The sequence below is a fragment of the Elephantulus edwardii genome, unplaced genomic scaffold (assembly GCF_000299155.1).
Source record: "Elephantulus edwardii isolate Elephantulus edwardi_28Jun2011 unplaced genomic scaffold, EleEdw1.0 scaffold00150, whole genome shotgun sequence".
In the NCBI taxonomy this organism is placed as follows: domain Eukaryota; kingdom Metazoa; phylum Chordata; class Mammalia; order Macroscelidea; family Macroscelididae; genus Elephantulus; species Elephantulus edwardii.
Genome location: NW_006399900.1, coordinates 2,648,970 through 2,671,915, shown reverse-complemented (window position 1 = coordinate 2,671,915; position 22,946 = coordinate 2,648,970). Strand labels below are relative to the sequence as shown.

The following is a 22,946-nucleotide window of genomic DNA, read 5'->3' as shown; positions in this document are numbered from 1 at the left end:
TTGTGATTTTGTTTTGCACCTTTCTTATTGCCTGTGATTTTGAGCATTTCTTTGCATGTCTGCTTTGGCCTCATCTCTTATCACAACTTCTATTGTTACTGCTCTGTTCTTAGCCTTGGTGTGTCAACATTTTTTTCTTTTCTTTTGTAAACCAGGGTTTTTTTCCCCCAGTCTCTTAACCAGGTTGTTCGTCCCTACGTGGATCATCCTGTAATCCATGTCTCACAGCAATATGAGCAGAATCTTTCTAATCGACATTCCTGTTCCTGAAATCTTTCAATGCCTTCTCATCGTTTTTATAATAAACACCTGTGTCTTATAAAAACCTCATTATTCTCAAACAGTCCTTTTATTTATCCACTCCTACTCTCATTGGCAACAACCTAGTCACTGGAATTATCTCCTTGAATGCACAATGCTTTCTCTTACCTCTGGACTGTCTTATACCATGTTCCTTCTCCCTCACCAGCCCTTTCATTCTTGCTTCAGTCATTACCATGCCGCTTACCATTTCTCTTCTTCCCAAAAACCATTACTCAGCATCCAAGTTAAAGTTAGAGCTTTCACTTTTTTGTCAATGTGTGTTTTCTACTTGCCACTACTCTACCCCTTATGGCATTCTATCGCAATTGCTTACTTCACGGTGAGCTCCCAGAGGCGAAGGAACATGCCCGCCTTGTTTACTTTAATATTCTCAGACTCTAGTGGCTTGGCTTGGCACAAACACATGCACCCAAAGAATCTGAGTTGCTTAATGAATTACTAAGTACCTTAGCACAGATAGTGCCCCTTCTGTGGATAGTCTCACTTTACACTCCAGCTTGTTTGGAAAATTTCTGTTCACCAGTCAAGTCTCAACATACCTCCCTATGATTCTCTAAGTAAGTCACAGAGTTCCCGTGTTGCCCTTTTATTAGTTACCTTTTATTGATTAGACCTTGTGTGTCTCTCTGCATACCAGACTTCAAGGTCTTTAGAGGTAAGACCTATCCTTTCTTCCTTGCATAGTTTATGCTCATCAAACATATGCTCAAATATTTACCAAATATAGGAGGGGTTGTCATAATAAAATGGGGACTGATTTGCTTCCAAAGATGATATATTTTGACTTAGGAAAATTACAAAGGAGTGTTCCACGTGCTCTGTGTATGGTGTATTAATGTAATGTGTGTTTATCTTATCAGGGATATTAGTCATTAAGTAACAGCATTTTAAATTCACTTGATATCTTCCTTATGTTCTTTGCCCTGATATAGCCAAGTCTCAATCACCTGGAATACTCTATGCTCAAAGCAATTTTGGGAAAAAAAGGATGCATGGCATCATACTTTTTTTTAAATAAATTGGGAGAACCTACTACCAAAGCCTTTGCGGGTCTCTAAAGGTTTTCCACGCTGTCTGGTTAGCTCTGTGTGAAAGGATGACACAGACTTTTGTAGGTTCAGTACAGAGAGTATCTAGATCAGTGAGCCCACACCGGGGATGGTTTTACACCTCATTAATAATTTGGCAATGTCAACAGGCATTCCCAGCAGTGAACCTCATGCTCAAGCACCACCCGCCATACCAGTTGAGGTATGCATGCTGATATAATGCCAAATGAGTTTCGGTGAAGATTCTACATGAAGGCATAGTAGGAAAAATGCCTGCAATCTACTTCTGTAAACTAGCTGGTGAAAACTCCATGAGCTAGTCATGCGCTATTTGCAATTGATAATGAAGATGGTGTGGGCACTAACACTGTTTAGTTGTGTTGTGTCTGAAATTGCAGTGAGTCACGGCACACCACAACAAGCATTTTTGGCTGTCAGAGCCCATGTATGTAGGGCTTGCATGGGATCTAATGGGTAAAGGCCAGGGATGTTGCGGAACATGGTACAACACCTAGAACAGCCCTTTATACTAAAGAATCACCTAGTCCCAAAAGTTAGGGCTAAAATTGTGATCTAAATGAAATAAATCTGTCACAACACACTTATCAGTTCTAGGATGGAGCACAAATCGCATTCAATTAAATGATGAATAGAAGATAGCCCTCTTCATATGACTTTGTTCTCATAAGTTTTTTTTAAATATGGAACGCTTCACGAATTTGCGTGTCATCCTTGCGCAGGGGCCATGCTTATCTTCTCTGTATCGTTCCAATTTTAGTATATGTGCTGCCAAAGCAAGCACTTGTTCTCATAATTAAATATCTTCAACTTTAAAATGACATTTCAATATTGAATCTCAAGTATTATTAAATTAAATAGGTAAATATATGGTAGAACCTTTAAATCAATACATAACAAATAATAGTTGTTTAGTAAATATTTGTAAAAAATAAGTTTGTGAATGGGCAGAGAACGGAACTTTAAGAAAGGAGATAAATCAGATGTACCCTGAGTGGCTCTTGAACATTCAACTTTTTAGGTCTGTCCACATGGACACCACATCTGAGAACATCCTAGAGGAAAAACACACACTGACAAAGATCCAAAAAGTTGCATATACATACTTTTTGTTCTTCTCGCTCTACAGCTGCATTGCATTTTTCTATTCCCCAATTTCTCAGAAAGTCTCTGAAATGGCCAAACAGGGTTCCAATTCCATATCCCAAATACGTCAGAACCAGAACGTGAAGAGGTGCTTGCTCAAAGGATTCAACAATTGGCTTATGAAAATGTGGCTTCCCATTTTGCTGATAACACTAGAGAGAATAAAAATATATTACACTTTCATTAAAATGCACAATGGTAACTTAATATTCTTGTCTTCCAACATTTTTAATTTCAATGAGCATATTTATGATTTCCAAAGCTGCCTGGAAAATGTTGGAAATTGGTGATGGAACTTGGTAATGAAAAATGTGGATTTCATTCATATCATGAAGTAATTGATTCAGATAAGAATTCTCAAATGATGCATTACATTGGAAAATTTGCTACAATAGATTAATCTTAAATTTTTCTTAAATTGTGATTTTTAAAAAAATTTATGCTTGTTTACATACAAAGTTCTAAAAGTTCATATATGTTGTTTTTCACGCCAGATCTTAATGAAAATTTACAGAAAGGTTGGGTTTTCATTCATTCACTGATACACATTTTCCTCCTTCTCCTTTTATTCCCCCTTCTCCAATTCACTTTGTAATGTACCACTTGTTCTAAATTGTTGTTGTAATGCCTAATCACACATTCTTTTCAGATAATCCTTCCTCTTAACTGTACCAGTGCAGTATTCATTATCTATTCATTCTTGTCCTGTTCTTCTCCCTCTGCTTTTTAAAACAATAGTTTTACAGTTAAAAACATTAAAATCATTAGATGAAAGGTTAATAAAGAACAATAGTGCTTCCTGATCGCAAACCTGTACTTCAACCAGGTAAGTAAATTATTACAAATATCAATGGAAGCCATCCTCTCTGTATTCTTACCATGATATAATATTCAACAATCCAGCATATGAGAGATTCTACATAATGATTGGTTTCATCTTCTCAAAAATGCAACCTTCAGAGGTCCCTTAGAAAACACAACAACCAGATAGATTTTGTGCGCCTTCCCTTTTAGATTTTGGTGTCATGTATTTGTTTTATAAGTAGGCAGAATAAGCAACAGATTTTAGACAGCTATAGAATTTCAAATACAAGTTGTGTGAGATCTCACACAATTAAGGAAATTTTGTTAACTTTAATAGAAGTGATAGTACATTTGTATTTGTAGAAGAGAATGCTTAGCCTTTGAAGACTCATACTGAAGTATAAAGGGATAAAGTGTAATGATAATGCATGGGAATTTGAATATGTAAATGAAGCAAATTTGGGGAAGTGCTAACAAATACTTAATACATATATTGTGAATTGTTTAAAATCAGGAAAAGTGTGCATCAGAGCTGTACCCTTTCTCCATTACAATTCAATATATATGCTAAGTAAATTAAGAAGCTTCACTTTATGAACAAGAGTGTGGCATCAGAATTGGAAAAGGGCTCATCAACAACCTGGATTATGCAGATGATACAACTTTGCTTGTGGAGAGTGAAGAGGACTTGAAACACTTGCTGCAGAAGATCAAGGAATGTCGCCTTCAAATGGATTTCATATCAGTTTCAAGGAAACAAAAATCCTCACCACTGGGCCAATAGGCAACATCATAATAGATGGAGAAAAGACTGAAATTGTCAAAGATTCCATCTTGCTTGGATCCAGAGCTCACCCACTTGGTACCAGCTGTCAGGACATCAAGGTACATGCAGCATTGGGAAAGTCTGCTGTCAGGGATCTCTCCAAAGTCCTGAATAGCAATAATATCCATTTAAAGACTAAAGTGTGCATTTTTCAAGCCACAGTTTTCTTAATAATCATCTGCTATGCATCTGAAAGTTACGCAATGAATATGAATGGCAGGAGAATGAATGTATTTGAGTTGTGCTATTGAAGAAGAGTGCTGAATATCTCATAAACTGCCAAAAAATGAAACAGATATGCATTGGAAAAGGTGTAGTGAGAGTGTTGATTGGAAAGAAAGATGGTGAAGCTTTGTCTCATATACTTTGAACCTGTTGTTAGGAGAGGTTATTCTTTGGAATGAGATGTTAAATTTGGAAAGGCCAGTGAAGAAGAGGAAGACCTTCAATGAGATGGATTGGTACAGTGTCTGCAGCCATGGACTAAAATGATAAGGATGGCACAGGATAGGATAAAGTTCAGCTCTATTGTTCATACGTTCCCTAGGAGTCATGTTGGATTTGAAAGGACTTAACAACAACAACAACATACTTTCATTAGGGGGAGCTCCAGTGGCACACTACATTAGGTGTTATGGTGTGTAACTGAAAGCTCAGCTGTTTGAATCCAACCCAGTAGAATTTGATACCAAATTCAGCCAAGCAGTAGTTAATGTAAGAACTGGACTGTTGAAGGAGAACATCATTGCTATTCATGGGGCAAAAATTGCTCCTCAGGAGAAAGATAGCTAGTCTCCTTTAGAAAAGATTTGCAGCCTCAGAAACATTAGAGAAGTGGTTGCTTGTTGGGGCCAACTCAACAGTAGTAGATATACATATGTAAGTTGTTGATAGATGCCATCAAGTCAATTCTAACTTACATCATTCCTATATACAACAGAACTAAATGACCCCTGGTCCTACCCCACACTGACAGGCACTGATTTAGCCCATTATTACAGTGATATGAGTGTTCATTTTATTTTTCACCCCCTCCACTCTTCTGTGTGTTTAGAATAAAGAAAAGGTTTCTCTTTACATTTATATTCCAGTGCAGAGTATGCTTTTAGCACCAAACCATTCTGATTCCTATTTCACTTACTTGCTCCTAGTAAGTCAATCATTATTTGCTTAATAGAACAGTAATTCTTGATTCTTGATTGCCTATAGGGGCTTGCTATGCTAACCAAAAGGCTGTGAATTTCCAACAGAACTAATTCACCAGTGAAACATAGATGGGTAATCTGTCATTACAAATTGCAGCCTTAGAAACCCAATGGCGGGTCACTATAGGGTGGAAACAACTCAACAACGATATTTGATTCTTTTAAGCTTAATGCTAAAATTCAATTACTCTTTAATCTCTACTAACCATTTGTATAAGGAGCTCTGGTGATTCATATATTCATTCCTTAATTCATTCAACAAATATCATTCACACTCTCACTCGTTCACTCTCTTGTTGCCATCAAGTTGGAGGGAACTCGTAGGTAAATCTCTAGGAGGTTTTCAGAGGCTGTAAACTGCACTGGAGATTGGCTGCCCGTGTTCCTCCGATGGAGCCATTAGTGGATTCACGTCACCAGAGAGGCTTCTCCTTTGGGTTAACAGTACAATGTCCTACCTACTAGAAAGTCAGAGTTCCCTCATGCAGATCCAGTACAGTGCAATCCAGGGGTCCCCAGATTTAGTGATTGCCTAGGAATTGCCAAATGTCTGCTAGTATTTACTATACATTGTTATTGTTATGTGCTGTCATGTTGCCTGTGACTCATAGTGACCCTACTATGCACAAAGGCTCTGAACCTCGTCTTAACCGCAGCCAGTCTCACTGTTTCTGACACACTTGCCCTTATTGTCCCAGTCACGGTGTCAATCCATCTCATCCATCTTCTATGCTGTCCCTTTCCAAGCATAATTTCCTTCTCTGATGACTGGTTCCTCCTGGCCATTTGCCCAAAGTATGTGAGACAGAGCTTCAAAATCCTTGCCTTCAGAAAGCAACTTGGTTTCTCCCTCTCTAAGACAGACCAATTTGTTCTCTTGGAAGCCCATGGTATGTTCAACACTCTTCTCCAACACCACAACTCAAAGGTATACACATATATTTAGAATGATGTGTAATATAAAATATATGTTAATTATATATTGTGTTTTGACACTCTCCTAGTTTATGAAGCTAATACTTTGAAACTCCTCTCCAGTGCCTTTGAGATCAGGGTCTTTGTTATCACTTCAGCTACAATTTAGTTCCACCAACACATTCCTGGGACATATAATTTTCATTTCCACTTATATTGTCTGTGATACCACATTTCCTAGATATCAACATGATTTAGTCAACGGAAATTTTATTCAAGCCCTTTTACTGATAAAAGGAGTAACATCCATTGAAGTGTGGTAGGGTTATGAAACTAGGAAGAAACTATAGCTTTGCATTAGAGAGAGGAGGCATGGAGAGAAAGTGTTTAATTCTAAGAATGCTGGGTTTGAATGGAATGGTTTCGCAAAAGGGAGGCTATCAAGAGGGCAAAAGCAGAAGGCAAAGTATTTGGGCCAGGTACATAAATCAGGGAGACACTTACAGAGAGTAAGCCAAAAACCATTACTTTGTTGTGATGACTCGGAGTCAGGCAAGAAAGAGGTCAAATTATTTAGGGTATGATAAAAGGGAAAGTGTTCTGCGTTGTGCATAGTCTATTTCTCCTCTTGAATCAGATGACCTTGAGACATTCTCTCTCTCTCTCTCTCTCTCTCTCTCTCTCTCTCTCACACACACACACACACACACACACACACACACACACACACACACAGTGATCCCGTGCCACGTGAAGAAGTCTGACTTCTCTGATAAAAAGAGAGGGCTCTTAGAAAGAACCCTCTGTGAGGAGTGCCTTAGTGGAATGGAGCAGAGTGAAAAGAGAGAGAACAGAAACAACCTAGGTCATAGCAATTTACACCTACACCTCCCGCCACCTCATCCCTGCCAGCTGAGACCAGGGTGGGTGAGTGGGGAAACAGGAAGCATTCCATCATCAGCAGAGAGCTCAGTTGAGCTCAGTTATCTGCATAAGCAGATGATAGTCAATCCCTCAGCCTTGCTCAAATCGCTCTGAGTAGTTAGTCATTGCTTTAAGATTGTGTTGTTGTTGTTGTTATGTGCCGTCAAGTCGATTGCGACTCATAGCGACCCTATGTACAACAGCCCTAAACTCTGCTCTGTCCTGTGCCAATCGCACTGTCTCTGACACTCCCATCCCGATTATCTCAATCACTGAATCAATCCACCTCATAGAGGGCCTTCCTCTCCTGCGCTGTCCCTCCACACTCCCCAGCATGATGTCCTTCTCCAAGATAGTGAATTTAAATTTGGACTTACTTTCACACAATCGTAGATAACTGACACAAGCAAGTTTGAAATTCTACTACTATTTTAGGAGCGTAAGGATCTCTGGTGGTGAAGTTTGTAAACCTATTGCGCCGCTACCCCAACTCCAACCATCTCCAGCTGTTTGAACCATCCGTGGTTACACAGGAGAAATGTGAGCAGTCTCCTGCTGTTAGGACAGCCTTGGAAAACCAATGAAGGATCAGGATCACTAGTGAAATCTGGAAAAACTTGACCACGGAGGCTTTGAGTTTTGAAGGATATGACAAATAAAGTATCTTCTTTTTTGGTTTTTTCCATTCCTTGTTTTCAAGTTCTTTTCATTGAAACCTGGGATGTTAAATGCAAATCTAAGCTAAGAGCTGCTGATCTACTGATTCAGGTGATAACATTATGCAAGACAGTGTGGGAAGAGAAAAAAAAATTACAAGATGTAATTGTATTCTGAATGCAATTTTTACCATTCAGAATGGCAAGTCTCCTAAGGAGGAGAGAATAAAGAGTTCACAGCACTTCTCTGAACATAATGACATGGGCTATCTCAGTAATATTTGCTCCCAAGCAAGACTTATTCTGTTGGCTTTCTTTTCTGCTCTAGGATTTAGGCTATGTTAAAAAAGAATGAGCAATTCTGAAACTAAATTAATTCTGTACATTAACTACTCGTTACCAAGGAATCTTTTGTTTTAAGACTGATGCAATTCAAGGAACGTGAAATAAATACTCCACCTTGAAACTCTATGGATCAGCTTTGCTCTGTATTTATGTGGTTGCTAGAAATCATAATTAACTCAAAGGCAACGTTTTGGAAATAAGTCTCTACTTCCATCAGTTATGCTTTAAGTCATTATGAGTGATAAGGAAGAAGACAATTATTCTGGAGATTATACTATATACAGATGTTAGAACTGGCTATAAGTAATTGATAATTTTCCTAAAAGCATATAACAAATGAAGAAAAAAAATCCAAGAACATTTGTGAAACCTATACTTTCACTCAAATCACAATTTTTGTTGTTGTTTGCCACTGAGTCGAGCACAACTCATAGCAACCCTATGAACAAAAGGTCTGGAACTTTTCTGTAACTATCATCATTTATCAAAGTTTATAGAGTTTCATAGAGGCATGTTGTTTAGGAAGTGGATGCCACTCCTGCTTGCAACAAATCACAATAAATTAAATTTTAAAAATTATAAAAAATTGCTAAAAGATCAGGAAGTGCCTAGGGCTGGTAACCGTGACCCTCTCTCTCCTTCTAGTAACCTGTCCAGGAGCATCATGGTAGCTCCACTCTGGATATGTTTGGTCAAGAACACATGACTCCAATGGAATACTACGCTGCATTAAAAAACAAGGAACTCATGCAATATTATTCAAAATGGGTGACTCTGGAGGACATTATGCTGACTAAAATATCTCAGTTACAAAAGGACAAATAATATATGGTGCCACTGTTGTAAAATGAGGCTGACATCAGGGTGGGGGTAAGACTGAGAAAAACTGGATAAATTATGTTTACTGCATTGAAGCTGATGAGGGAGAGGATAGTTTAAAAGTAAAATATTTTAGGGCATTATGATTATCATAAGAGTATGGAATGAGGGTTGCAGAGTGGAGAATACTCGGGGTGGGGGTGGCGGTGGGGGTGGGGGAGGGATTGTGTACCAATGAAGGAGGCTATTTTTTTTTTGTTTTGCTTTTCAAGAAGAGCGAACTGGGGGTGGGGGTGGGTGGGTAGGGCAAAAAGTACAACGAATGAATGGAAATCCAAAATCTCTGTAGATGTTCATAGAAATTAATAAAATAAAATAAAAAGAGAACACATGATTCCATCTTTTCTAGCACAGATTAAATTCCAGATGAGTGCAGCTGAGAGTCAGGATCTACTTCTCCTGAAGCTCCACCACTGGAGGTTTATTAGTCAATAAGTTCACTATGTAGACTCTACCTTATGCTTATTATGTGCCATTAAACAGGAACAGACTCAGAGCTGGCCCTCCAATGGGTCTTCAAGAGGCTGTAAATTGCAGAAGAAGAGATTGCTGATCTTTCTTCCAAGGAGCAGCTGGTGGATTCAGACTTTCTCTCTTTGAGTTGGTAGCTCAACTCCTTTGTTATGTGCCATCAAGTTGTCTGTGACTCATAGTGAACTTATATACAGCAGCCTTACACCCTAAGCCCTGAGAGTTCAAAGGCTTTTATAGATTTATTCACATGACATTCCGAAAAGGTAGACTATGGTTCTGTTAATGTAATAGAATTCTCTTCATTTATAAGGCAGACATAAAACATTAAACAACCTATCTAAGTTTGTAAAGTGGAGGAGGGGAAGAGAAAAAGAGACTAGTTTGCATTTTTTGTATCTGTAACACCGGGGTTGAAGCCAGAAAGAAGTGTGATATCGGATTGCTGAGACATTACAAACTGCAACATATTTCATAAGTAAATGAACTGTGAGACAGAGCCTTTTCCTAAGAAGACGTTGGAAGCTGCAGACACTCCATGTGGATGCCTGTGCTGGGCACTAGTGGCAACTCTCAGGCGGGCTCTCTTATAGATCCTTCCCTCATGGAACCCATGAGATTAGGAGTAAGAGATGGGGGTAAAGAATTTACTCCAAAATACAGCATTTCAGGAACAGAGAGCAGGATCCCTCATGTAATCAGTTAAGAAAAAAACCAAGAAGTTAGTTCATTCAACATGTGTATATTAATTTCTTCATTCATGTATTCGACAAACACTTATTTAGCACCTACTGTATGTTAGTCCTTGCTCTAGGCCGAGGAAACATGATGATGAGCAATGTCAACATAGCCCTTAACCTTACGACATTCACGTCTAGAACTGTACTGCCCAATATAGTTGTTCTTAAGAATATGTTGAGGCAGTGCTGGTGGACTAGTGGTAAGGAAATGTGCTGCAATCTCAAAGGCACCCAGTTCAACTCTATCAAGCTGTTCCATGGGAAGTAGGATGGGTACTCTCCTCCCATGTGATGAAATTGCCTCTGAAAACCGGCGGAGCGTCAGCTATGGGTCTATAGCCTTCAGTAGATTACATCTCAACAGCAAGAAAACAAAAATCCTCACCACTGGACCAACAAACAACATTACAACAGATGGAGAAAAGACTAAAGTTTCAGTGGTTTCATTATATTTGGATTAACAATCAACTCTGTTGATAGCAATAATTAGGAAATAAAATATATGTGTTGTTTTGGGAGAAATCTACTGTCAAGGACCTTTCTAAAGTGCTACTGAGTTAGGATATCACCGTAAAGACTAATGTACCCCTGATTCAAGTCATGGTATTTTTGATTGCCTCATATGCATCTGAGTGTTGGACAATGAATAAGATAGACTGAAGAAGAATTGATGCCTTTGAATTGGGTTAAAAAGAGTATATAAATAAATCTATTTTGGAGGAAATTTACCAGGGTGCTCCTTACAGGCAAAGATGATGAAATGTTATCTCACATTCTTTTGATGTGTTGTCAGGAGAGGCTGGTCTTTGGGGACACAAAAAAATCATACTGGGAAAGCGAGAGGTTCAGCTAAAGAGAGGAAGACCCTCAAAGAGATAGATTGACACAGTGGCTGTAACAACAGGCTTGAGCATGTGAGATTGTGAGGATTGCTCAGGATAGGGCAAGACTGTAAGTTGTAACTGACTTGATGGCTCTTTACAAACAGCTAAAATTAATGATTCAGACCTCAGTTGCTCCAATCACATTTCAAGTACTAAATAAGCAAGTGTGGTTAGTGCCTCCCTTATCTGACAGGGCAGATAGGGACGAAGAAATGAGTGAGTTAAGGATTATCTTTCTCCATACTTACTCAACCTGTATGCTGAGTAAATCATATGAGAAACTGGACTCTATCAAGAAGCATGTGGTGTCAAAATAGAAGGAAGCCTTATCAATAACCTATGTAATGCAGATGACAAAACCCTGTTTGCTGAAAGTGAGGAGAACTTGGAACACTTGCTGAAGAAGATCAGAGCCTATAGCCTTCAACGTGAATTATACCTCAACATCAAAACAAAATTCCTAACCATGGGGCTGATAAAAAATATCATAATGGATGGAGAAAACATTTAAATGGTCAACAATTTTGTCTTACTGGAATCTCACACAGGAGAAGATTGCCCATCTTTCTCCCTTCCTTGGCACCAGAAGTAAAAAAAATCGAAACATGTATTGCAGTGGAAAAGTCTGTTTTCAGGGACTTCTCCAAAGTACTGAGCAGCAACGATGTCGGTATGCCTGATTCAGACCAAGGTTTTTCAATCACTTGCTATGTGTCCAAAAGCTGGACAATTAATAATAAGAATCACAGAAGAATTGATGCCGTTGAGCTGTGGTATGGGAGAAGAGTATGGAATATCCCATGGACTGCCAAAAGAACAAACAGATAGGTCTTAGAGAAAGGGTGACCAGAGGGCTCCTTAGAGGAAAGGATGGTGAAATTTCATCTCACATTTTTTGGGCACATTGTTAGCAGGGAGTATTCCTTGGAAAGGGACATCATGCTTGGAAAGGTTGAGTCAGCAAAGGAGAGGAAGACCCTCAACGAGAGGACTGGCATAGTGATTGAAGTAAGAGGCTCCAGTGTGTCACAGATGATGAACATGGCACAGGATACAGGGCAGAGTACAGATCTATTGTTGACAGCACGTAACAACAACAACATATGGATCTTTTCTGTATCTGGAAAGGAAGTTCTCTTGTTCAATTATGGTATAGATCAATCAGCAAACTATGACCACAGACTAAACATAGTTCAGTGCTTATGCTTGTAAATAAAATTTTCTAGAACATAGTTATAGCAATTTATGTATGGACCCTGACTTCTATCACATTTTAAGGCAGAGTTGAGTAGTGTATTGTATACGAATAATACACATACTTTTCTTTTTATAAGCTATAAACCCACTTTGTGTATTAGTTTCTTATGAACTTTATAATACATGAAAAGATACAGTAGTGTGGTAGTCATCAGATGACCTACAAAGCTGAAAATATTTACTATATGGTCCTTTGTAGAAAATTTTGTGACTCCTAGTATAGGTGAGAATCTCTAATTACCCCCACATCAGACGTGGCTCACAGCTGTCTCTGCATTGTGTTTCCAGGGCTGTAAATTGCTTGAGAGGAGATGGTCCAGCTGTCTCCTGAGGAGAGGCTGAGCAAAAAGCACTTCCAAAAAGGGAACTTATGAATCACAAGAGTGCAAAAAAGAGAGGATGAAGCCAGGATCTAGCCTAGTTCACTGAACGGGAATGGCCACTCCAAAGATGATGGTGTTTGAGTTCAAAGAAGGAAGAGTCTGTGGAGGACAGAAGGCCTGAAACAACAGAGGAAGTGAATGGAACTTAAGGGGGAGATGGAGAGTTAAGGAGTAGATTTGACTGAATGCCAGCTCTAAGGCACAGACTTTGTTCCTTCCACTTTCCCCAGGGCCTAGAACAGGATCTGGCAAGTAGTTGTCCAATACATATTTGATGAATGAAAGAATATATAAATAAACAGCCTGAGGAGGCCATGCAACACTTGTAAACAAAGTTCAGGATTGGAGCTGAGGACAAGGGCAGCTACAGATGAGGTTTTAGCAAATGGTGGCTTGATCAGAGATGCATTTTCCAAAGGGCCTGTGATGATGGCGTGTGTGATTGACTGGTGTTCCGGGAGCTGCTGTTGGGGAAGACTTACAAAGACACTTGGTTGGTAATTGTAAACTCTACTCTGTGTCCCAAAAGGAAGAAGATTCTATGGATCAAACTCATTAAATTGACTGTGAAATTGTGACATTGCAACTGAAAATAAAGGGAAACCAGACTCCTAAATTGAACCACAACTAAAAGCACAGAGGTGTGGTGTAACCTTAAAGTATGGACATGTTTTAACTTTGCCAGGGGCCAATGACTCATGGATGAGTTATACAAAGAGGTGAGGCTCTGAACACACACTGGATGTACTTTCTGTCATTAGTTGAGCTCAGTGGGCTGAGTTCCAATTGTCATTACAGTGCTGTCAGGTCCACTACAACTCATAGTGACCCTATGAACAAGAGCTTCAAAGCTCGACCTATCCTATGGCAATCTCAATATCCAAAACACCAGCTCCCATTACCCCAATTCCTGTGTCAATTCATTCCACCCAGAGTCTCCCTCTCCTACACTGTCCCTCCACCCTTCCAAGCATGATGTTCTTCTGTAACGAATGGTCTCTCCTGACAACATTCCCAAAGTATGTAAGACAGAGTTTCAAAATCCTTGTTCCCAAGGAGCAAGCTAGTTTCATCCTCTCCAGGACAGACCTGTTTGTTCTCTTGGCAGTCTATGATGTGTTCAATGCTCTTCTCCAGTATCACAACTCAAATGCATTGATTCTTCTTGTCATCTTTAGTCATTGCAGGTAACAGGCCTGCTATCAGTTGTACCTTAGAATCTAGGTTGATATTGTTACTTCTTAGCACTCTGGAGAGATCTCTGACGGCAGACTTTCCCAAAACAACTTGTCTTTTGGTTTCCTGATTGGTGGTGCCAAGAGTTGTTGATTGTGGATGTAAGCAAGACGAAATTGCTAACAATCTCAATCTTTCCTCTATCATCTATCATGGTGCTGCCAATTGGGTCAATGGTGAGGATCTTTGTTTTCTTATGGAGCTGCAGTCCATATTGAAGAATATTGAATCTATATTGAAGAATAAGATCCTTGATGTTCTGCAAGCAAACACTTCTGGTCCTCCTAAGTGTCAGCAAGCAAGGTTGTTTTATTTGCATAGCATAGGTTGTTGATGAGTCTTCCTTCAATCCTGATGCCACATTCCTTCTCATAAAACCCAGCTTCTGAATGATCTACTCTACACATAGATTGAAAAGGTTTGGAGAAAGGACACATCCATGGCACACTCCTTTCTCTACTTTGAACCCTGCAGTGTTTCCTTGCTCTGTTTGTACAACTGCTTTCTGGACTAAGTATAGGTTTCACATGAGCATCATCATGTGTTCTGGAATTCTCATTCTTCTCAATGTTAGCCACAATTTGTTGTGACCCACACAATCAAATGCCTTTGCATAGTCAATAAGATACAAACAGACATTCTTCTTGTACTTGCTGCTTACAGCCAAGATCAGTCTGGCACTGGCAGTGATATCCGTAGTGCCACAGCCTCTTCTAAACTCAATTTATATTTCTGGAAGTTGTCTCTTTGTCTATGTACTGTTCTAGTAATTTTTGGATAATCTTCAGCAGGATTTTGTATGTGATATTGTTCGATAATTTCCACACTGTGTTGGATCATCTTTTCTGGAGTGGGTGTAAATATGGATCTTTTCCAGTCAGTTCACCAAGTAGCTGTCCTCCAGATGTCTTAGCATAACTTGATGAACATATTCAGACCTGCATCAGTTTGTTGAAATACATAAATTGGTATTCCATCAGTTTCTGGGGCCTTATATTTTGCCAATTCTTTCAGAGCACCTTGAGTTTCCTCCTTCATTACCATTGCTTCTTGAGCAAATGCTGTTTCACAAATGCTTCCGTGTTAGCCAATTTTTTGGTATAGTGATTCTGTGGACTGCTTCCATCTTCTTTAATGTTCCTGGATTATTAAATGTTATTTCCATAACATCTTTAAGTACTGTAACTCGAAGCTTGAATTTGTTCTTTAATTTCTTCAGCTTAAGAAATGCCGAGTGTGTTTAGCTCTTTTGATTTTCTGACTCCAGCTCTTTGCTCATTTTGTTATAATACTTTTTTCTTCCCGAGCTGCCCTTTGAATTCTTGTAATCAGTTCTTTAAATTTCTGATTTTTTCCCATTGCTTTTGCTTCTTGGAATTCTAATGAAATGTTCACAATCTCTTCTGACATCTACCTTAGTCTTTTCTTCCTCCTCTGTTTTACTAATGGTCTTTGTGTTCTTCATGGATGATACTCTTGATATCCTCCCACAGCTAGTCTGATCTTTGTTCACTAGTGTTCAAAGCCTCAGCCTGTTCTTGAGATGGTTATTATTTTTTTAGAGTCAAATTTAGCCCTCACTGAACTACTGGACCTATGCTCCACTCAAAATGTCCTCATCCCCCGAAGTTGGACCAATAAGGCCTTGATACTCAGTGTTACATAGAAGCAGAAAGCCTTCCTTTTTAGAATGGGAGAAAGCAGAGTCTGGTGCTATTCTCTTCTCTGTGTTTGTTAGACGATAGCCTGTGGATCTCTACTAACTTCCCTACTGCTCCAATTATCTGTCCCTAGAAAAACACATACAACCATAGTGTTTACATGTTAAGAGCAATCTAGGAATCCAGAATCTGCTTGACCTTTTGATTCCTTTTAAACTCAGAATGTGTTCTTAAGGAAATAATGTGTAACTGCATGTATATAGATTCCCTGGCTGAAATTTCAAGTTTCTGTGGAAGATACCAGTAGAACTCTGGTGAGCTAGTGGTAAGGAATTTCACTACCAACCCAAAGACAGGCAGTTAGAATTTATCAATTGCTCTGAAGGAGAAAGATGGGGAATCTCCTCCTGTGAGATTTACAGCCTCTGAAATCCCACTGGCAGGTCAGTCATGAGTAGGTCCTGATTTGGTAACACATAACAAAAACAATAGACCTAGTAGGACACTTTGGTAGAGTGTCAAGATATGAGAACAATATACAGAAATCAGCTGGATTTTTTTACAGTAACAAAGGAAACATAGAAAATAGAGAAAGAAACTAAGAAAACAGTATCACATCCAAGCACAAATTGAGATACTGGGGACTAACCCTTACTAGAGACACAAAAGACCTTTATAAGGAAAACTACAAATCAATACTAAAAGAAACAATAAGACCTAAATAAATGGGGAAATATTGCCTGTTCATGGATAGGAATACTCAAGAGTAGTGAAAATGACACTCTTACCAAAAACAATCTACATGTTTAAGGCTATTTCAATACAGATACCAAATTCATTTTTTAAAGAGATAAGAGAGGCAATTGACAAGTTTATTTGGAAATGAAAAAGATCTTGAATAAACAAAGCACTTCTGAAAAGCAAAAATAAAGTTAGAGCCATAGTAATCCCTTATTGCAAAATCTATTACACAGCTCTAATAACCAAAACAGGATGGTACTTGGTACAGTAACAGATACATAGACCAATGGAACAGAATTGAGACTCCAGAAATTAACTAATCTACCTATGTTAAACTGGTATTTGACAATGAAGCAAAATTTACCAAATTAAAAAAACCTCTTAAAAAGCTGAAAAACTAGACATCTACCTGCAGAAATTGAAAGCAGGAACCACATCTCACATTACATGCAAAAATCAGAACAGGTGGGTCAAAGACCTAAGGGTAAAATTTAAACCTACAAAGAACAAAAGAGACAGAACTGGATCAAACTTCGAAGCCCTAGCCTATGGTATAAATAGGCTGGCAAATTCAGACAGAAACATAAAATAGGGTTAAAAGAAGTTCCACAGACTGGGAAAAGCATTTGGCAATGACATCTCAGATGAGGATCTCATAACAAGTTTACAGAATACTACAGGACCTCCACAAGAAAAAGGCCATTAACCCAGTCACAAAATGGACAAAGCACACGCAAAGACGTTTTACAGAGGAAGACATTCGGATGACCAAAAATCATATGAAGAAATCCTCAAAATTATTACCAATTAGAGAGATAAATACCACAAACCACAATGAGAAATCTGGCTAAAGAGGAGAAAATGGGGTAAAGGAGCAAAGGGTCATGAGATCTCTCTGAAAGAGCCAGAGTGAGTAAAAATATCACCTCCCCTCACTGTGCCAGAGTAGTAAGCAGATAAAGAGCCCATAGCCCAGCTTCATGGTGCCTCTAGGTCCACAGAAGCAGTAAGAGGTTTGCTTTATTTGTTGCTGAACCACAGACTCACAGTTATGGCACCAAAATTGGGGTTAATTAGGCAAGTGATTAAGGGACGTAAAGAATACCTCACCATACAAGTCCAAGTTTAGCCCAACAGTTCCAAGGCAAAAATCCTCAATAATTTGGCTCCAGTTTTATTTCAGCAGTAAAATCCAAATCATCCAACAAGGTTTGCCTCAGAGCAAACCTTTTCCTTCAAACAGGCAACAAGTTTTTCCTTCACACATGCAGCAAGAACAGCCAAACCTTTAACTGTGGTCAGCACAAATGCGAGAAGCCTCAGGTCAAAACTTGTTGCAGTTTCTTCACAGCAAAACCACAGTCTCTCCAACATCATCATCATCACCAGAGTCTCACCAACACTATCTGCTTCAATCTCTCTCAAGTCTTGCTGCCACAAGTGTTTCTGCTCAATGCAGGAAGCACTCTTTCTCTTATTCTAGTCCTGTAGCTGTTGATAATTTATAAGACCATGCTGATTCGCAAGACTATGTGTCTGCAGTTAAGGTAGCTGGAGACCAGAGGTGGCTAACTGTAATGGGGGTGGGGGGAGCTGACTTTTAGGCTAACACCACACTATTTCATTTCAGTATCAGTAGCAAAACTTAAGAAGACAGCAAGCAATGAATGTTGGAGAGGATGTGGAGAGATTGGTTGGAACTCTCATGTACTTCTGGTGGAATTGTAAAATGGTTCAACTACTCTGAAAGTCAGTTTGGTGTTTCCTCAAAAAGCTGAACATAGAGATCTCAAATGACTCATCTATTCCATAGCTAGCATATACTCCAAGGAAACTAGAACTGAGACACAAACAGAAATTTGTAAATTTATGTTCATAGCAGCGTTATTCACAATATAATGCAAACAGCCCAAATTCTCATTAATAAACTAATGGATTGAGACATTTTGGAACATTCACACAATTGCTTACTATGTACCACTGAGGAGCAATAACTTTGCCAAATTCTATATAGCATGAGAGAGTCTAGAAAGCATTATGTCGAATGAACTCAGTCACATAAGGACAAATATTGCCTAAGACCGTTATTGTAAAAATAGAAGGGTAACTACTAAGATACGCATGTAAGTCCAAAAAGAGAAGAGGTGGGGGTCAGGGGAGTGGAGAGTGGGTAGGGGAGAAATTCCCGGGATGCCAGAGTTTGTTGGGTGGGGTGAGATGTGAAGGGATTAGGAAAGATCCAATGAAGACCTGAAAGAATGGGGTAATAGTAGGCATGGGTCAACGATGATTAATTTTATAGAGGACAATGTATATGAGTAATAGTTTTAAATATGATGTGAATGAAGGAATGTGTGAAATGCAATGTACAGGAATGATACACAGTGGGTACAAATTTCATATGAAAACCAATATAAAATTTTAAAAGTGAAAAAATACGTATAGAAATGCAACTGGTAAGAAACTGCACTGTAATTCCAGTAAGAAACTGCACTGGAATTCCAAAGGCACATGGTTCAAATCTACCAGTTGTTCCTTGGAAGGATGGGATGGACAATCTCTTCCTGTGCAATTAACTGCCTCTGAAAACCCACTAGAGGGTTAGCTCTGGGTCAGTTCTAACTCGATGGTACACAGAAACAACTATATATATACACAAACATGTACATGTATACATGCACATTTTCTTTCCTATAGACTGGCCCTTAATCATTACTGTCTCCATTATCCTTGGGCATCGGTACAACAATTCTGACGTAATGATGGTGAGAATACTCGGTGAATTTAGTATGGGGAAATACAAAGATCACATATTAAAGTTGGACTCCTATTTTTTGGCTTAGGCAAAACTGCCAAGCAGCAGTACTCAGAGATTATACATTTTGGAAGCAGGTAATTCTGGTGTTATTGAGAAATATGCCACTGGGATTTAGAAAATCAGATAACATGCTTTGATGAAATCTAACATCAGTACTGCTATTATTATTTTAATGCTTGAGGAGAAGTAGAATTTAGTTTCTTTTTCAGCCTCAGCAGAGCTGTCGACTGAAAAACATGTCATGTTGCAAGTATCAAGGACTGCTAACTATGCCATCAATGTTATTGCCTAACCAAGCTCAGAAAAAAGATCAAGGAATGAATTAGTTCAAGCATACTTGTTGGGCCTAGCTAGGGTCAAGCCCAATAAGCAGGTGAGGGTTATACGTTTGAAACCTAAACATATATCCTGTTTTTTTCAAACTTGAGCTCAGAAGAAGGTAATTCTGATGAATTTGTACCATAAGAATATGAAGACAAGAGGTAAATGATTTTAAAGAAAGAAATATAAATAATTTTGCTATCTAATGCACCATGTAAATAATTTTTCCCTCTGGTTAAGAAATTTAAATTAAAAAATATAAATTTAAATTTAGACAACAAAAGTTCAAAATAAGTCACTATTGTTCTTTAGGAGCTCTGGTGGCCTAGTGACAAGAAGCTGTGCTGCAATGCCAAAGGCACGCGGTTTGAGGCCACCAGCTGCTCCGTGAGAGAAGGATAGGCAATCTCCTTCCACGAGATTAACTGCCTCTAAGGCTACAACCAACAACAGTTTCAGGTTCCAATCCTTGGGAAATGTCATCATGCTGAGAGAAGTGGAAGGCCAGAGAAGAAAAGAAAATCCTTAACATGCTTCATTGATACAGTGACTGTAGCAATGAGCTCGAGTGTGTCTAGGGTTGTGGGGATGGCATAGGATAAGGCAAGGGTTAGATCTGTTGTTCAAAGCATTGCAGGGTATCATAGAGAAGGCTCTGTTGACCTATAGCCAAAGGTGGGTGATTTAAATCTGTGGTGCTCAGGCCTGGTTTTAATTGTTTTTGCAGCTGTAGTGGTTTTGTTTCCTGTCTATCACATTTGGTATAGATAAAGTTCATGTTTTTTTAAAAGAAAAAGGTATTTGCAATGCGTAAATTCGTAGTCATACAAAATTCTATTTTGTGTCGTCTGCCATATTTTCCGTCACAATATTTTATAACTATTGATCCTTTGTCTTTGTTTCCAATTTTGCATTCCAATCATTCTAACTAAATGATAATTTCAAGTTATTATCAGTGTATCTCGATTACATATTTGATCAATTTCATACTGTAGAAATTCTCTATTTCTTCATCTTTGATTGTAGTGATTGGCACATAAATTTGAATGATAGTCGTGTTAACAAGTCTTCCTGTTAGTGGCAGCATTTTACTTCAGAATAGATCGTGTATTGGTGCTTTTTCAGTCATGCATGCTTTGGGATTACTACTCAACTTGTCATCCCTGGAGAAGCGAAAATGGCCCAATCCAATCCATTTCAACTCACTCGTGCCTAGGATGTCAATATTTATTTATGTGTTCCATTTCATTTTTTACAACTGCAGTTCTCCTACATTCATAGTTCATATATCTCACATATTGATTATTGATAGGTGTTTATAGTTGTTTCTTTTAATTTTGAGGCATGCTACCATAGTATATGAAAGTTGTTCCTCAACTGAAAGCTCTATCATGCATTTAGACTCATCAGCTGAAAGCTCTATTCATCCATTTAGAGTCTCCTTTGAGGAAGGAGTTATTTCCCGTTATGTTTTCGATGTCTGTGTAACCTGAGCAGCTCATCTTATAAGCACTATATCAAAATCTGGAATCTCTACTGAAAACTTCCTATCAGGCATGAACTTGGAAGTATTTGAAATGTTGATTAGATAGCTTCAAGCATTAAAACAACATGCAAATCACATTGTATAACAAACTGACTAAAAAGACATGGTGCATAGTATGTACATACATGATTTTTTTTTCTGTGAATGAAAATATTTTTTCACGAAAAGTTGGAGGTTTGAACATACCTAGAGGTGACCTGGAAGACAGACCTTGGAAAGTTACTTCTGGAGAGATTATAATCTCAGCTGTAATCTTTCTAGAAAGTTCTCTAGCTATTGCAAATGGTCTAAACTTGACTACTAGCCTAAATAAATACATGACATATGATATGTGAAATTGAATAAATGGCAATAGTTTTATTTGCTTGCTTTGAATCTTCACCAGGCCTTTGGAGAAAACAGTATGGAGCATTTCTACTCTTAACACATGGGTTTATTATGAGCCCCAAGTGATTTAAGGGCATCTACTACCCTCATCACTTACTGTTTTATGTTGAAATGTTTGGAAGTACTTGTTCTGTTTGAAGATTCGATAAGGTACTGAGGAGCAACGATGTCACTGTGGAGGCTACTGTGTGCCTGATACAGGCCATGGTCTTTGCCATGACTTGCTATGCATCAGAGAGCTGGACAACGACTAGAGATGATAAGAGGAGAGTTGATGGCTTTGAGCTGTGGAGCAAGAGAAGAGTATTGGATATACCACGGATTGCTAGGAAAACAAGTTCATCTGAAAGAAAGGGAAGCCAGGCTGTTCCTTGGAGGCAAGGATTCTGAAGCTTCATCTGACATACTTTGGGCATGTTGCAAGGCAGGATCAGTCCTTGGTGAGGGATGTCATGGTTGGGAGGGTAGAGGGACAGTGCAGGAGAGAAAGACTCTCTAAGATGCATTGATTCCATCACTGGGGTAATGAGGATAGACGTGCCAGAGACAATAAGATTGGGAAGGGATAGAACAGGGTTTAGGGCTGTTGTACATAGGGTTGCTATGAGCCTCAAGCAACTAAATGGCACTTAAAAACAACCACCACCACTGAAAACTCTCTGGAATACAGTTCTCCGTGAGCCGCAGGACTTCACATTCAGTCAGCATTGGCTGGATAGTAAGGGGCTTTTCCTTTCTCTCTTTGAGAAAGGGGGGAGGGGACTCAAACTCGGCACTCAGGTTGTATGTCAAGAAAGCTCCCTCTTGTCTCTTGAATACTATTTTCTCAGTAAAAGTTTGTAAAATATGAATGCTATCCTAGCCTGAAAGATGATTATTCAGATGTACAAAATTAAGTTTGAAATGAAACTGGTGCTCATCCTTTCTAAATATACACATTTTTCATGCTCATGTATATAGTTGCACAAATAAGTACACATAGACACTATGGTTTTTGAGCCTTTAAAGAGTTAATCTTATTATTCACTCCACTCATCCACAAACCTAACTTAAAAACAGCCTTTTGATATTTTCTAAGTTTCTATGTAATAATGCTACATAGATGCATCAATAGATAGCTTGGTAATAAAAGACTCTGTAGAGGAACCATAGTCTAGGCTTTGGTTTTGGTAAATATCAGTCAGTGTTGTCAGCAAACAACAGATCCACTCCTCATTGCCATAGGGTTGGAACTGACTCATAGCGGACCTTTGGGTGTTTTTTCAGAGGCTATAAATCACGAGGGAGGAGATTGTTCATATTTTTCTTGCAGAGCTGTTAGTGGATTCACACCTCCAGGTGCTACTTTCAGTTGGTAAGGCAACTTCCTCAGAACTACGCCACCAATAAACCTTGAAGAGTAGATTACCG

General features: G+C 38.8%; 1 protein-coding gene across 1 annotated transcript in view; it reads right to left on the bottom strand.

Annotated features, from left to right (window-relative positions):
* Positions 1-22,946, bottom strand: part of SPTLC3 (serine palmitoyltransferase, long chain base subunit 3) — a 263,731-nt gene that overhangs the window by 199,208 nt on the left and 41,577 nt on the right. Inside the window, exon 2 of the mRNA XM_006894749.1 lies at positions 2,498-2,680. Within this exon, the coding sequence (XP_006894811.1) occupies positions 2,498-2,680 (183 nt within the window). The remainder of the gene's footprint in view (positions 1-2,497; positions 2,681-22,946) is intronic.